This window comes from Poecilia formosa, unplaced genomic scaffold (genome assembly GCF_000485575.1).
Source record: "Poecilia formosa unplaced genomic scaffold, Poecilia_formosa-5.1.2 Scaffold124, whole genome shotgun sequence".
NCBI lineage: Eukaryota > Metazoa > Chordata > Actinopteri > Cyprinodontiformes > Poeciliidae > Poecilia > Poecilia formosa.
In genome coordinates, this window is record NW_006800063.1 from 643,750 (window position 1) to 658,046 (window position 14,297).

Consider the following 14,297-nt stretch of genomic DNA (forward strand, 5'->3'; position numbering starts at 1 on the left):
TTCTACTATTAGGATTTTAAGTGGCAGACCCACATGGAGCTAATAAACAATATTAAAAAAAAAGTAATAAAGATAGAACTATGGTATGCTTTTTTTCTGAATCCCCCTTTACTTTAGTGGTGAATCACACAAAATCCCAGTAAAGTATACTAAACATTGTTTTTGTAAAAAATGTTTTTAATAGACCATCGTCGTCACCAGGAATACTGTGATTCATTCAAGCAGCTTATATTGACATTTGTTTTTACAATCATTGCAATAACATTACCTGGAGCTATTAAATTAGAACAATTAAAACTTGTCTATTTCATACAAAACCCCAAATTTTAATCAGGCCTCAATTAGGATTTTAAGAGATGACCAAGGGGTCGGTGTATCCATCTTGTTTCTACTTCCTGCTTGATTTACTGTAAGCGACGGACTTCCTCTTAAAGAATAATGCATCTTCTATGAAAACTAATCTCTTTAAATGTCAAACCACTTATAAAACGGTAAAAAAAAATCAATACTACACACAGATGATCACAAATCAGGATTTACTAAATACAATTATGAAAACAAAGACATGAAAAAAAAAAGATTAAATGCATTTAATCAGTGCCTTTTATCACAAACTGTAGACTACCAGAATTGATGTAAATGCACTCACAGGCAGAATGTTTGGATTCTCGAGAGCTTCTCTGGCAGAAGGGAAAACAGGAAATGCAACCAATAAAACACTCCAGCTGCTGACAGAGCATTTGTTTTGTTTCATGCCCACAGTCTATCGCTATGGCAGCCTATTAAAAATACAATAACACAAAAGGCATCAATGAGGTTTGCATTGAGCTGCTTTACTCAGGCAGCAAACACACACTCACACAAACACACTCATCTGAGCCTCGTGCCGCATCTTAAATTGAGATTCACATTCTACTGAACGTCTCTGACTGCTTCCTTTTATATTGATGACAGTCATCCACAGATCGAAGCTCCACCACGCAGCTCATCAGTGGCAGTGATCGCAGGAGACGCTGCATGTGTTTTTGAGAGGTAAAAAAAAAAAAAAATCCAAGGATTGCACATCAATGTCACAGTGTAGACGGTCTGGTCGGACCGGCCTCCAGAGCAGCTGAAGAATTCACTCCGCCGAGGCTGTGAGATCCAAGAAATATCATCAAACTGAGGAAGAGCTTAAAGAATTAAAGCTGTTTACACAACTCACCTCTCTATGATGCTGTTGTTACACTGTAGTTCTCTGACCAGAAGCTCCATTTCGTCCCTCAGATGATGCATCCTGCAACAAGGCAACACATGAAATCAGGCAACTGTGAGAGTTTGCATCTGCAGCTACACAAGCTGGCGTGGGTAGTCAAGTTATTAAGCTCTGTTGCTGCAAGTTCACCTCAAACCACCACACTAACAAGATGGCACATTACTAAGATTCAACACGTACCACAGATCAGATTAGAAACACTTTGCTGCCATCTAGTGGCTGGGGTTATGCTCGACGATGCATAATAAACTGAGATTTACAATTATTTATTACGCTGAAATTACTAATATGTTCTTAATATTTTTGACAGCAAGAACACAAATTTACTTAAATGGTATTTTTAAGAAAGTAAACAAATTCAGGCAGTAAACGAATATGTAGCACCGGATTTAATTTTTTTCTAAATTTTCTACGAGTTTGTTATTGTTCATTCATAGTTTAGAGAAGGATGAATATTTTTAAAATATTTTTTGTTGTATTTTTAGCGCTTTATGAACAGAATGCCTAAAACATTTTCACCCAGTCCTAACAGTGACGTCACAAAGCACAACCTTTACAAAAAATGACAGATTTCAGCGTTTCCCAGTTGTGAAGGATTGGGTTTTAGTTTGATTGCCAGCAAACTCACTAAACTTTGTAATTTTCTTTCATATAAGGCTTCTTGCCATGTTTATACATTTGATTGATAATAAAATACATTTTAAATGTTCCGTGTGTTCCTGTCTCTGCTCTTTGTGTTTAAAGTTTTTATCTAATTCCTCGCTAAATTTCCAGCCTTAAGCAACATTTGTTGTCATGTTGCTCAGCTGTCTCCACATCATTTTTATTATTATTATTTGGCAATCAGGACCGTCATGATTGTTTTCGGCATCTAAAACTGTACAGGGGAGCATATATCCATGTTTTAAGGTAAGTTCCAAGACCAACGAATTACAACAGGATAAAACTTAAAGCCACCTGAAGATCATCTGAGACTTGTCCCTGGGTGCGACTTCAGGCTGCTGTTCAGCTCTACCAAACTGAGGAGAGCCAAGGATTCTGTCCATGGCCTGTGGGAGAGACACACGAGACGAAACATCTTCAGAGATTTTTTTTATTTTTATAAAAAAACATAATAATGAAGAATCTAAAGTACAAGAGCACATGTTCATAAATACAGAGAAAGGCTTGACCTTCCCAAAGAGAGAAGGCTGGGCTTCTAATAGAACAAAAAAATCTGAAAGTCGTAAAAACTCATGTTTACCTTATTCTGCTGCTGCTCGCTAACATCCAAGTCTCCCAGTAAGCCAGCAGAGAAAGAAGTGAAGTCCTGCAGTCGAGTCTGCATGTTCAGCAAAACGCTACAAATACGAGTAAAAGCAGAAATGTATAACTCACGGCTACTGTAATCCATTACAACCACCATCAATACAGAGGTGGGACTGGATATTATAAAAAAAGAGACTAAACCTACTTGAATCTGTTTTTCTGAAGTTGAGAGAGTCGCCAATAAATATTAGTTTGAAGAACTCCTTGAAACTCTCATTAAATACATAAAAATTTCCCCAACATGTTATTATAAGACAGTTTTATTTTCCCGAAACATTCCTTTGTATACATTTTCTCCCAGTTTTGAGTTTTGCACTTCAATTTGTGAAGATGTTTAAGAGAGTCACTGTTAGCATTTTTATTTAATCATTTCTGTGTTTTGGTAAGTTCTGCAAAATGTATTTATTTTAGGATTGGACAACAGTATCATTGATCATGGCAAATAGTAATAATAAGAATTTAAATTTATCATAGTAATTTTATTAATGTCTCCCATGAAGATTCAGGTTGTGCCTTTTGCACAGCTACATTTTCCTACTTTTGGTTTCATGGGATCATCTGCAAATATCAATATATTTGAAAAAAAATGATTGAATTAAATTATTGCGCACTCTAGCGTGTTACAAAACGGGTTTGCTGAAGTCGCATTTCGGTTTTATCTGCATTTCTGAAGTTCTGACTCGAAGCAGTTTCCAAAAATACTGTGAAGTTTTTAAATACCTTTTAGCCTCCATTTATTTTAAATCACAAAACTTAAACAGATTTCTACATACACCAACTTCCTTGCACAAATACAAGAATAACAGTTCCTGTATTTGGGTGAGGGGGTAATGATTCCAAGACGGGAAATTTATGGGAAAATACTAATGCTGGAGCACGCCGGGACAGAGTAGTTTCCCGGCCAAAACGGGAGACTTTACAGGAAAGGGTATTTGTGATGTTTTATTTTTTAACTATAGGCTCAGATTAGTTAAAATTGAGACAGAAAAGCACAAGAAAACTAATTTTCCAATGTTATTTTAATAAAAATACCATTAGGTAACTGGGAATAATCAAGATTTTTGAACTCCTAATTTCTAATTATTTAAAAATAAAGGGAAAAAAAAAATAAAGATGTGAAGGAATTAAACAAAACTCAAGTTTTACCTTAAAAATAAGACGTTTCAAAAAGTTAAACAAGACAAGCAATGTGAAGATCTGTAATCTCCTTAAAGCAGGCTTGGATCGTGTTGCTGCTCTGACCTGCTCCACGTCCTTGTTGAGGCCAGGAGCTCTTTATACCTCTGCACACATTCGTCTCTGAAGAGAGACTTCACCCGCTTAATGTGGGACAACAGGTGGATTCTGGGAAAAGGACAGCAAACAAGTTCAGATGCTTCCTACGCCGAGGCCTCAATCAGGTAGAACCAGGAAGATACATAAATAAATAAATAAATAAAAAAGAGTCAACTCACTTCTCAAACTTGTGTATTTGCTCATCGTTATACAGAAGTTCTGGTTAAAAAAAGAAGTAATAAGTCAGAAAAGTCAATATTTGGATTAATGGTGGTTTTTGCTTTTAGTTGTTCATCAAAATGTATTCAAGGTATTAAAGACAATCCAGAAGAGCTAAAACTGACAGGATTAATTTATTGGGACAATGCTATGAAAAAATATTTGCCGTTTGACCCAGGTGTGCTTGAGCTTAAGGTCAAAAACTGATTAAAAATATATCCTCTTCTTATTAAACTACCTCTCCCATGTTTAGTTGTAGATAAGCTGCTCCTTTTCTTAAACTCTATTGACGTTTCTCAAAAACTAAAAACAGACACTGACCTTCCAGCAAAGTTCCACCTTTGTGTTTTCAGTCCACAGAATCTTAGGTAAAAGTTTTCGGGATCATCGAGAATCTTTTTGGCAAATGTGAAACAGGAAGTTGTGTTTTTTTTATTTTATTTCTTTCACCAGTAGTTTTCATCTTAAACGTCACTCATGGATTCTATTTTGGCCAAGTCTCTTTCTAACTGCTGAATAACGAACTCTGACCTTAACTGTGGGAAGTGAGCCCTGTCGTGTCTTGTGTGTTGTTCTTGGTTTTTTTGTGACTTCCTGTATGAGTCGTCGATTTGCTCTCAGAGTCCTTTTAGTCATTTAGTCTCGTCACTCAGTGGAAGGTTTTCATACCGATTCTATATGCCGATATTGGTTCTTACTGTGATTTGGTGGAGTCCCATAAATTTAGAAATGCCACTGTAATCCTTTAATGCCAATATATTGTAGAGGTTTTGTTTCTCATATCCTTCTTTTGGAAACCCTTCACTTCCTCTTGTCACTTTCTATGTAAGTGATTTCTTGGTTCAACAAGTCTGGCTGTTATCAGGCCCCATTCTGAATAATTAAGCAAAAACTTTGCTATTCAAAACTGTTAATTTGGGATTAAATGACGATGATAAAGTTTTCCACATAGGCAAGGTTGTTTTATTTCTCTCTTTAAAAAATACCTCATCGTTTAAAACTGAATTTTGTATCAACTCCGGTTATCTTTGATGCAGATATTTTAATGATCTGTAACATTCAATGGGTGATGAAAAAGCAAAAAGTAGAAAAATATTTTTTTCACAGCATTGTATCTCTACCCCAACTAAAAATGAGAATCTGTGTAAAACGTAATAACTTTGTAATAACAAACGTGTAGCTATAAAAGCCTTCATACTTCCTGTGAGTCTGTCTTTGCGATACTGCTGATGAATTGCTGTTATCTTCTCCAGCAGTATCTGCATCTTCTGACAGCTGTGGGACAAAAAAAACAAAAAAAACTTTAAACAATAAAAATGTATTTAATCCTCGTGAAAAAAAAACAACACAGCTCTCCCACAATACCTCTTATCATGAGTGAGGGTCTCGGCCAGCTTGGCCTGCTGTATCTGCAGGTGCTCCAGCTGAGTCTGAAACTCCCTGATGCCAGCAGAATAAATAGGCAGATGCTGATGAACCTGTGATGACAGCAGCAACACATTCTGGTTACGTTATGCAAAAAAGAAACAACCCGTTTGCTGTTATTATTCACATGCCTGCATTTACAATTAGTTCTATTTGATTTAAGCAAATAATGACCATCTTTTGTCTCCTGTGATGTACTGACTTTCTGCTCCGCAAAAAGTAACAACTAACTTGAATAAAAGTGAATTTGAAAATCAAATACAGAACTTAATAAATCATCAAATTCTAAAATACATTGCAAAGAATCAACCAAAGAAAATGCAGGAATAATAAAAAAAAAAAAAAACATCTGATGCCCCACAAACATAAACCCACAGAAACATTTTCACACAAAGAGACTTTAAATGAGCACAAAGAGGCATGTATCTGAAAGGCAAATAAAATTAAGATAAATTAACAGAATGTAATAAATAAAAATATATTAAATTGGCAAAAACAAGTAAGACAAATTCATAACAGCAAACAGGAATAACAGAAAATAAAAGTGTCAATTGACATCAGATAGAAATAAACTGCAAACAGGTAAAACCAAACATGGTAACACTTTATTTGAAGGGGGGTGAATAAGACTGACATGACACTGTCATAAAAACCTGTCATGAACATGAATAAGCCTTCATGAATATTTATGACTGTTGTCATAAAGCGTCATTCGGTAAATTATGACACTTTTAATACAAAGTTGACATTATTCAAAATGTCTTTGTTATGACATCTTGACATTAACCAAGAAATCATTACTGATATAAATTTGTTATAAAAGTATTACTGATTGCACTTTAAAAATCAGGTAAATTTATGTTATTAAAGGTAAAGTTTAAACAGTAATGATTTCCTGGTTAATGTCAAGTTGTCATAACAAAGACATTTTGAATAATGTCAACTTTGTATTAAAAGTGTCGTAATTTACTGAATGACGCTTTATGACAACAGTCATAAATATTCATGAAGGCTTATTCATGTTCATGACAGTGTCATGTCAGTCTTATTCAACCCCCTTCAAATAAAGTGTTACCCCAAACATTTTTAAAACTTGGCGTGAAAGAATTAATAAGATAAAAAAAAAATAATTGAAAATCAGACAAAAATTTGTAAATTATTAGAAGCTTTAAAGGCATTAAAAAAAAAAAACATAAGCTATCCACAAACACTAGGAAAGCCAGTGCAGAGAGGTTAAAATCAGAGTCAATTTAGCTCTCTTCGACAAAAGATGGTAAAAAAAATATATATATATATTCCACCAAAAATACCTTCAGGTATTTAGCCTATCACACGCTTCTCACGTCATTTTCATGACTCACGGTGAGCAGGTATGACTGTGTGTATTAATAATGTACAATTCAAATAAGGGAAAATACGGCAAGCGGCCAGTCTGTGCTAAATCAGCCTGGGGGTAAAAACAGTCGTACATTAGTCAGACTGAACTCTGGTGTTGCTTCCTGGAGGCGCTTACCAGCTGCAGCTTCTGACTGGAGTTATCAACAGAGCCTTGATTTTCAGCCGCGTATAAAGCTCTAAAACACACAACAGAAGCAGGCAGAGTGAGATTATAATGACAGTAATGGAAATCCAACTGTGAGAATCCAGAGATGTTCACATTGTAGGGAACAAATCCAGACCTGAATTTTAATGCCTGGTTTATAAGGTTTATAAAATTACAGCTACAACACGGTGGCTACGAGAAACTGCTTCTAAAAGCCGCAACTAAACGTACAGTTTGTGAATCCTGTGCTGCGTGCTGAGGCAGGACTGCAGTCTAATGGTGATTATTGCAATGCTGTGCATGGCCTCTGTGCACTCGTGACGCAACTTCATCCTGAGAAACCAGAGAGGAAAAAGAAAGGAGTAAGAAGGATAAGATGACCTGGCGAGAGAGAATTTATCGGTTTCAAAGATCTCACATGTAGCTGTAGTAGCCCTGCAGCAGCAACTCTCTGTATGTGTGAAGCAACAGTACAATCCTCTTGTACTGGTGAACTATTCCCACTATCACCTAAAAAAGAAAAAGAGAAACAAACAGGTCATCATAAAAAAAAAAATTCAAATTAAACAATGCAGAAATAAACTTGAATTTGGTGGAAAACAGTACGAGTAACGGTACCTTGGAGAAATTATAATCTGTCACTACGTCAAACTTGGATGGGAAGGGAGGCGTCTCCGCTGCAGAAAACAGAAATCCAAAGAAATATGATTCATGACATTGTTTAGGTTTTACTAGTAACTCAGGACTCAAGTTTTATTCTAAATGTGACTTGCTTCTTTGCTTTGTACACATTGTTGGCGCAGCTCTCAGACAGATTTCATGAAATTAACGAGATGGAGAGAAAACCCCAAAAAAACAAACAAAAAACTGAAGGTCGTCTCTGTTTGCCTTACGCTCTCTGAAGGGCAGGCTGGCGTTGGTCTCCGGCGTGCTGCTGAGCAGAATGAGAGGCTGGGAAGACGAAGTGCAGGGAAGGTTCACCACCTTCATGCCGCCCTCCAGGACCAGATCATGGCCCAGGTACATGAGCTGCTGCTGCGGGATGCCGATGCCAGTCTGAGCTGCCACCTCTTCAAAGAACACCGAAACTCTGCTTAGCACAAAGGAGACGCTTCAGGTTTATCTTAGCCAAGAATTTACCCCTGTGGTTTCCAAATGTTGTATATTTCACACTATAAAACGCAAAAGGCAAATCTATTGTAACTCTTGTTGTTGTTAGCTGAAGTAAGGCAAGTTTATTTGTAAAATATACTGCTCAAAAAAATAAAGGGAACATTTCACTTTAATTTTGTGTGTGGCTCCAAATCCAGGCCTCCATTGGTTAATAAATTTGATTTCCATTGATGATTTTTGTGTGATTTTGTTGTCAGCACATTCAACTTTGTACAGAACAAAGTATTCAATGAGAATATTTCATTCATTCAGATCTAGGATGTGTTATTTGAGTGTTCCCTTTATTTTTTTGAGCAGTGTATATTTCAATAACTGGAAATTCGAGGTTCTTCACATGATGAAAACATAAAGCAGTAAACATTGTAATTTTGCTATCATCAAAAATGATCCTCATGAAATGTTAGAGCAAAGCCTAAAATGAATCCATCCTTGTTATTATTAATCAAATGTAAATGCAAAGAAACGGGATTTAGTCTTGCAACCCTGAACCAGAAGGCCTGAGCGGTCCAACAACAGACATTTAATGTATTTTGGTGCTAATCAATTCAGTGGTTTATAAACTAACAGAAGTATTTCAAAGTCTATTTTCTAAGCTGCAGTTAATCACATAAAGACCTTAGAACTGAGGAAGCTCTATTGTACTAGTTTTAGTTGCATAGCTGCAACACAGTTAATGGCAGAAAGCTCATCGTCTACTTCACCAGGACTGCAGCTGTAAATCTGTGTCAGACAAAGCCGAGACACAACGAAATGGTCCAACAAATGGACAAACTAAGAGTTCCCCACTCATCAATTTGACTTGGGTCCTACAAAATCTTTAGAAACAAATAACTCAGTAACTTGCCAAAAAGGTATGGAAGTCTCTGAGCTATTCTTCCAATAAGATAACTTAAAATCACAATGAAACACAGACACGTTTTTAGTTTGATCACAAAGCGTGCATCCACATCGTGCCAGCGCAGACGTACGTGTTGTAGTGATGGACGTAAATGCTGTGAGCCATGGCCTGCTGCAGGGAGAACAGATAAACGGGCTGCCGCTGCAATACGTCTGTAGTGGCTGTGAAGAACTGGTCAAAACCCCAACACCTGCCTTGGTCGGCCTCCATTATGCCTGCGAGGACGGGAACTAGAAGGGCTTTCAGACCCCTGCAGACAGACACGGGTTGTGGACGTAAACGGTAAGAAACATGTGCACACAGGCTAAAACATATCACTAGTTAACACACGCCTATAAACTGAGGAATTACTGTGAAAGCTGGCAGCTGTAAGGCAAGTGGTAGCTCCACTCTATAGAACCGCCTTCCGCCCGCTGCGTGCCGGCTATCGCTCCCATGGGCTTCTCTGTGGTTATCTTGTACCTGAAGGAGAAGTCAAACAAGGAAGGGAAGGGTTTCAGCGTTTCAAACTCCAGACAGGTTTTTGGGAGAGAGTTAAAGCCTGCAGCTTACATGGTGAGTTTGTTTTTACGGGGCCCTTCGAAAGGTGTGAAAGGGAGACTCCCCGTGGCGGAGTGGTACAAGGTCACGCCGATGCTCCACAAGTCAACGCTCACGCCGTAGGATTTCTGATGAGGCTTGCGCAGCACAGCGCGTTCGTACATGTCTGGGTGCTGCTCATACGGAGAGAAAATGAAGAAATGCTTTATTTTCTCTGTTATTTAATCTGTTGTTGCCAATACAGATAATCGCAGTCAGGAGCACCTATGTCAGCATATTTTCTCATTTGCCTGAAAGCAGGTCATTCAGTCAGAAAAAGTATAATCGGATTTAGATATTGAGATCTGAGACAGTTTTTCATTCCACTGTTGAGCTCTTAACAGATCACCGCTTGCAACAAAGAGATCAGAGGAAAGAGTTGACAAAAGAAGCTGCAACTCGTCTAATCAGGAATCTCAAAGTTAATCTCATTCTGCATTTTGTCACTCAATTAAAACCGTTTGTGTATTTTGTTGAGATTTCTTCCGTAGTCCAAATGCAACATAGTGACTTCAGGATGAGACCAGAGAACATGACATTTAACCAGCGCAAGAAGTCAGGAAATTATGGGACTCCTAAACATGTTTGTACTTTTCCAGACTTAAGTTTTTACATTCACTTCTTCTTGAAGAAAAGAAGATATTTTCCAGTCAGGGTGTGGTACGGTGCCATTTTGTTGCTTTTTTTTTTTTTTTTTTTTTCTTTTTGCATACGGACAAACTCTATTTCATAACCTGTAACTATTTGCACTTGTTGAATAACAGTTGTCGCATTCTGCAAAAAAATGCTGATTCTGCAATGCGGTTTGTCAAGTTTGGTACCTTTATCTAAAAAAATGTTCAAAAATTAGTAGTTTTAGTACATTATTGAACTTTGGCACCAGAGTCAGTCCAAGAACCACCGGTCCAGTTCAACCTGAATTTGAAGGTGTCTAATGTCCAAAATGTTTGGAAAGAGTGATTTTATTTTTTTTTTTTTGAGATTGTGTCCGATCAATCCGTAATTTGAACACTAAAATACTGACAAGTAAATTGGTTATGTCAAGGTCTAATTTTGCAAATCAAAAATAAATTGTGGTATTTAACTATAAATCAATGTAAAATCCAGTGCATTTATTAAGAAAAATGATTGGGATTTTGCTCTTGAATTGAAGATTTTAAAAAGTCCATACTCAATGTTTTTAATACCCAAATCTGTAAAATTACATGAATTTGTTCTTTCTTACTAAGAGCTCCTGTCTTAGTCGCCACTTTAAAGTTTTTTTTTTCTATCTTTAATTAGAGTACCTTTAATTTTTTAACTGCCTGTTCTCAAAGAGGAAAAAAAAGCACTGCTGCACAGTTCAGCTAAGTTTGATGCCAAGACTAAAATCCTACCAGATATTCCTCAGTTCCATAAATGGACACAAACTTCTCGTCGTCTTCCAGCTCTCGCGCCGCTCCGAAGTCCGTCAGCTTGTAGACGGACTTGCCGTCCTCTCCAACCTGCCTCATTATGTTCCCCGGCTTGATGTCCCGATGCACTACTCCGTATTCCCGCAGATGATTCATACCCTGCACTGCAGACAAAACAAAGACGGAGGTCACACATGGGCACACGAAAACGCAGAGCAAAATCATACCCACGAACCTACCTATGCACTGCAAGACAGTGAGGAACTCTGCTTCAGGCAAGCCAAAGGCGTTTTCTGGGTCCTCGAGCAGGTTGAGCAGACTCCCTCCTGAACAATACTCCATCACCAGGACCTTCTGCTTTGTTTGCAGCTGGCAGAAAACCAACAAAGTCAGACGGCTGCACTCCTTTATCAGAAAAGTTTTAGTAGCAACTTTAAAAAAAAACAAAAATCTGAATCAATATTCCAGTTGTTGCAACTAGGCCTGTCACAGTAGCAAATTTTGCTGGATGATAAATTGTTCCAGACGATGATGACTGACAATATTGTGGTTTAAATATAATTTCCAACTAATATAATAATAAAGGCATAATGATGCAAGTACACCCTCTCAAGGATCAATAAACATGGAACTGAAAGACATTTTACATATCCAAAATAAGTAAATGAAGCACCCAAAACAAGTGATAAAATGGATGCTGAAGTCTCTGTAAACAAAACTGTCCTTCAAACCAAAGGTTACTTGAGGCCAATGAAGCCCTTTCGTCATCCAATCTTTGGCAGAAAGATTGGATCAATCACGCAAATGGAAATGATCGAGCTCAATTTAATATCTCATGCAAATCAATTGATTTATCGCTTATTGCGACATGCTCAGTTGCAACACGTCACCCCGTTTCGGTTTCCTCTTCCTCTGGTTGCATTACCTCCTCGACGGCAAACAGCCTCACAATGTTGCTGTGGTTGAGCTTCCTGAGCATCTCGAACTCTCTCATCTGGACATCATGGGGGCGGCTGTAGCTCAGCACGTTGAACACTTTCACAGCCACCAGCTCGCCTGATCTCTGCACAAATACGCACATCGCGCCGCAATCGTCAGCACAGAGCATCACGGGAGAGCGTCAGACAGCCCACATCACTGAAACCGCAGCCTTTCCTTATCTTTTGAAGATGCAACAGCAAAGGCTACGTCGTATGAGATGGTGGCTAAAATGACGCAGGGAAGTGTTATTGATGTGAAGTGGCTCTGCCGGTGGCGGCTACCTTGTTGCGCGCTTTGTAGACGCTGGCAGTGGCCCCCTGCCCGAGGATGTCATGCATAGACCACAGGTAGTTCGCTGTGCTTCCTGTTATACCCGACATACTAGAAGAAGTAGAGAGAAGAGTCATGCGGTAGCAGAAACACATGGCAGATCACAAACAAATCAAAATTTGAAAGATATGAGGAAAAGGTGGCCAAAGAAGTAGAACAGGTGCATCTCAGTTAATTAGAACCTCACTCAAAAGTTGTTTCGAGTCTTTCAGTTCAAACAGGAAAACACATTTTATTGATTCACTACGATGTATCTTTTACATTGTTACCTCTGAACCAGTAGTATTTTAAGAAACAGCAACCAGTTTTCATCTTTACAAATTCAATTACATTTTGAATTTCATGTCATATTGCATCGATGTTTGGGTTTTGGTTTGTATGTGATCCTTCTTCATATGGGTTATTTATATTCTATACATCTTGCCATATTCTGATCTGTCATGTTCTGTGTTTATCATTGTTTCTTGGCATAGTAGATCCTTCCTTTATGTTCAGTTTCTTAGTTTATTCTTCTCCTTGTAAGTTTGTATTTATTGTTTTCTTAGATTCTTTTGGGGTCTTTTTTTCTCCTTTTTCTCACATTTCCTCTAGTTAGTTTGTCTAGCTCTTCTGACACTTTCCACCCTGCCTTAGTACATGAACATGTAAGTTTATCTTCATATATATATATATATATATATATATATATATATATATATATATATATATATATATATATATATATATATATTTTAATTTGGAAATTAATTTCCAATAGTCTGGAAGAAGTAAGAAGAGAACAGAATCCACATTGCATGTGAAATTTCCACAGTAAGTTATGACTGGAAATGGACATGCTTTTCAGTAGACTGGGATATGCTACAAACAACAACAATAAAAAAAAAATCAGCATGTAAATCACTTCCAGCCCTTTGGCAACTTTATGATTTCATAAAGGTATGCTTCAAAATCCCCAAGGGGAAGTGCCAGACTGTTTGCACATCCAAACCACTTTTAAGAAACTCACTGTTTAATTCTATGTTTCAATAGTGCTGTTAAAAACATTGTTTTTGTAGTCAGGAATCCCACAGTGGGTTGTTTTCTTTACTAAACCCCATTCAGACATACAACATTTATTTAATTTTTTCATCTGGATTTAAAAGAATGGGAATAGGCGTGCTTTAAAAAGTCGCAATATTTACTTATTTTTTTACTTAGTTGACACATTAATCTGTCATTTTACTGTTCTTCTAAGCAGATCACTTTTAGATGTCGCACACTCCCAGCCCTTTGGCAACTTTCCAATCCCCATACCTGTAACAACACAGTGAAACACTGAAGGTTCGTTAAGGTGACAGCAGAATCACTTATTTATTTACCTGTGTATAAATAAACACACACACACACACACACACACACACAAATAAATGTGTATGTATGTGTCCCGATACTAACCACTACTATAATAACGAGCTAGCTATACGGACAGGTCATTTAAAACACAGTTCTCTAAGTTTGTTAGCATGTTAAGAAGTTATCATGTTAGCAGCTGTGTTAGCTTACCTGGTTCCGGTTCTGCAGTTGGCTGAGTTGTTATTCATCTATAGGGTTTTGTTTAACCCGGGTCAGTGGCTCCAGCCCGTTTCACTCCGTCCGCCACTCACAGCGTTGTGCTGCGATAAGACTAACTTGACTGGAAACAAATTACGCCAGCGTGTAAAACTTGATCCGCAGGAAAAAGTGACAGCATGCCGGAGTGATGGCTGCCGTCTCAGCGGGTGACACGGGGAAGAAAACACACTCGCTGGTAGCAGCAGGCGTCCTGAATTTAGTACGAGGATTCAAAGTTTATTAGATTCTTGAAAGGCAACAGCCTCCGTGCATGGCTGAACTGTGGTGTGATGAAGGAAGTGTGTAGGCTTTAAAAGGGGCGGACGT

The 14,297-nt window shown here is 37.8% G+C and overlaps 1 protein-coding gene across 1 annotated transcript; it reads right to left on the reverse strand.

Annotated features, from left to right (window-relative positions):
* Positions 1 to 164: 164 nt before the first annotated feature.
* Positions 165 to 14,297, reverse strand: ikbke (inhibitor of nuclear factor kappa B kinase subunit epsilon). The gene is made up of 21 exons (XM_007561245.2): positions 13,923 to 14,297; positions 12,332 to 12,431; positions 11,995 to 12,132; positions 11,309 to 11,438; positions 11,052 to 11,233; positions 9,649 to 9,809; positions 9,448 to 9,558; positions 9,167 to 9,346; positions 7,919 to 8,115; positions 7,644 to 7,702; positions 7,444 to 7,535; positions 7,257 to 7,358; positions 6,996 to 7,056; positions 5,423 to 5,535; positions 5,256 to 5,332; positions 4,018 to 4,057; positions 3,806 to 3,907; positions 2,499 to 2,595; positions 2,213 to 2,304; positions 1,205 to 1,276; positions 165 to 1,134 (listed from the first exon to the last, which is right to left on the reverse strand). The coding sequence occupies exons 1-21, from the start codon at positions 13,958 to 13,960 to the stop codon at positions 1,071 to 1,073; spliced, it is 2,208 nt and encodes a 735-aa protein (XP_007561307.1). The 5' UTR covers positions 13,961 to 14,297; the 3' UTR covers positions 165 to 1,070.

Excerpts from the sequence above, each read along its gene's own strand:
- ikbke (XM_007561245.2), bottom strand. The coding sequence starts at position 13,960 with ATGAATAACAACTCAGCCAACTGCAGAACCGGAACCAG. Across the intron at positions 12,432-13,922 it reads AACTGCAGAACCGGAACCAG|TATGTCGGGTATAACAGGAA; the intron begins GTAAGCTAACAC and ends TACTTCTTCTAG. Across the intron at positions 4,058-5,255 it reads CAAAGACAGACTCACAGGAA|AACTTCTGTATAACGATGAG; the intron begins GTATGAAGGCTT and ends TTTTTTAACCAG.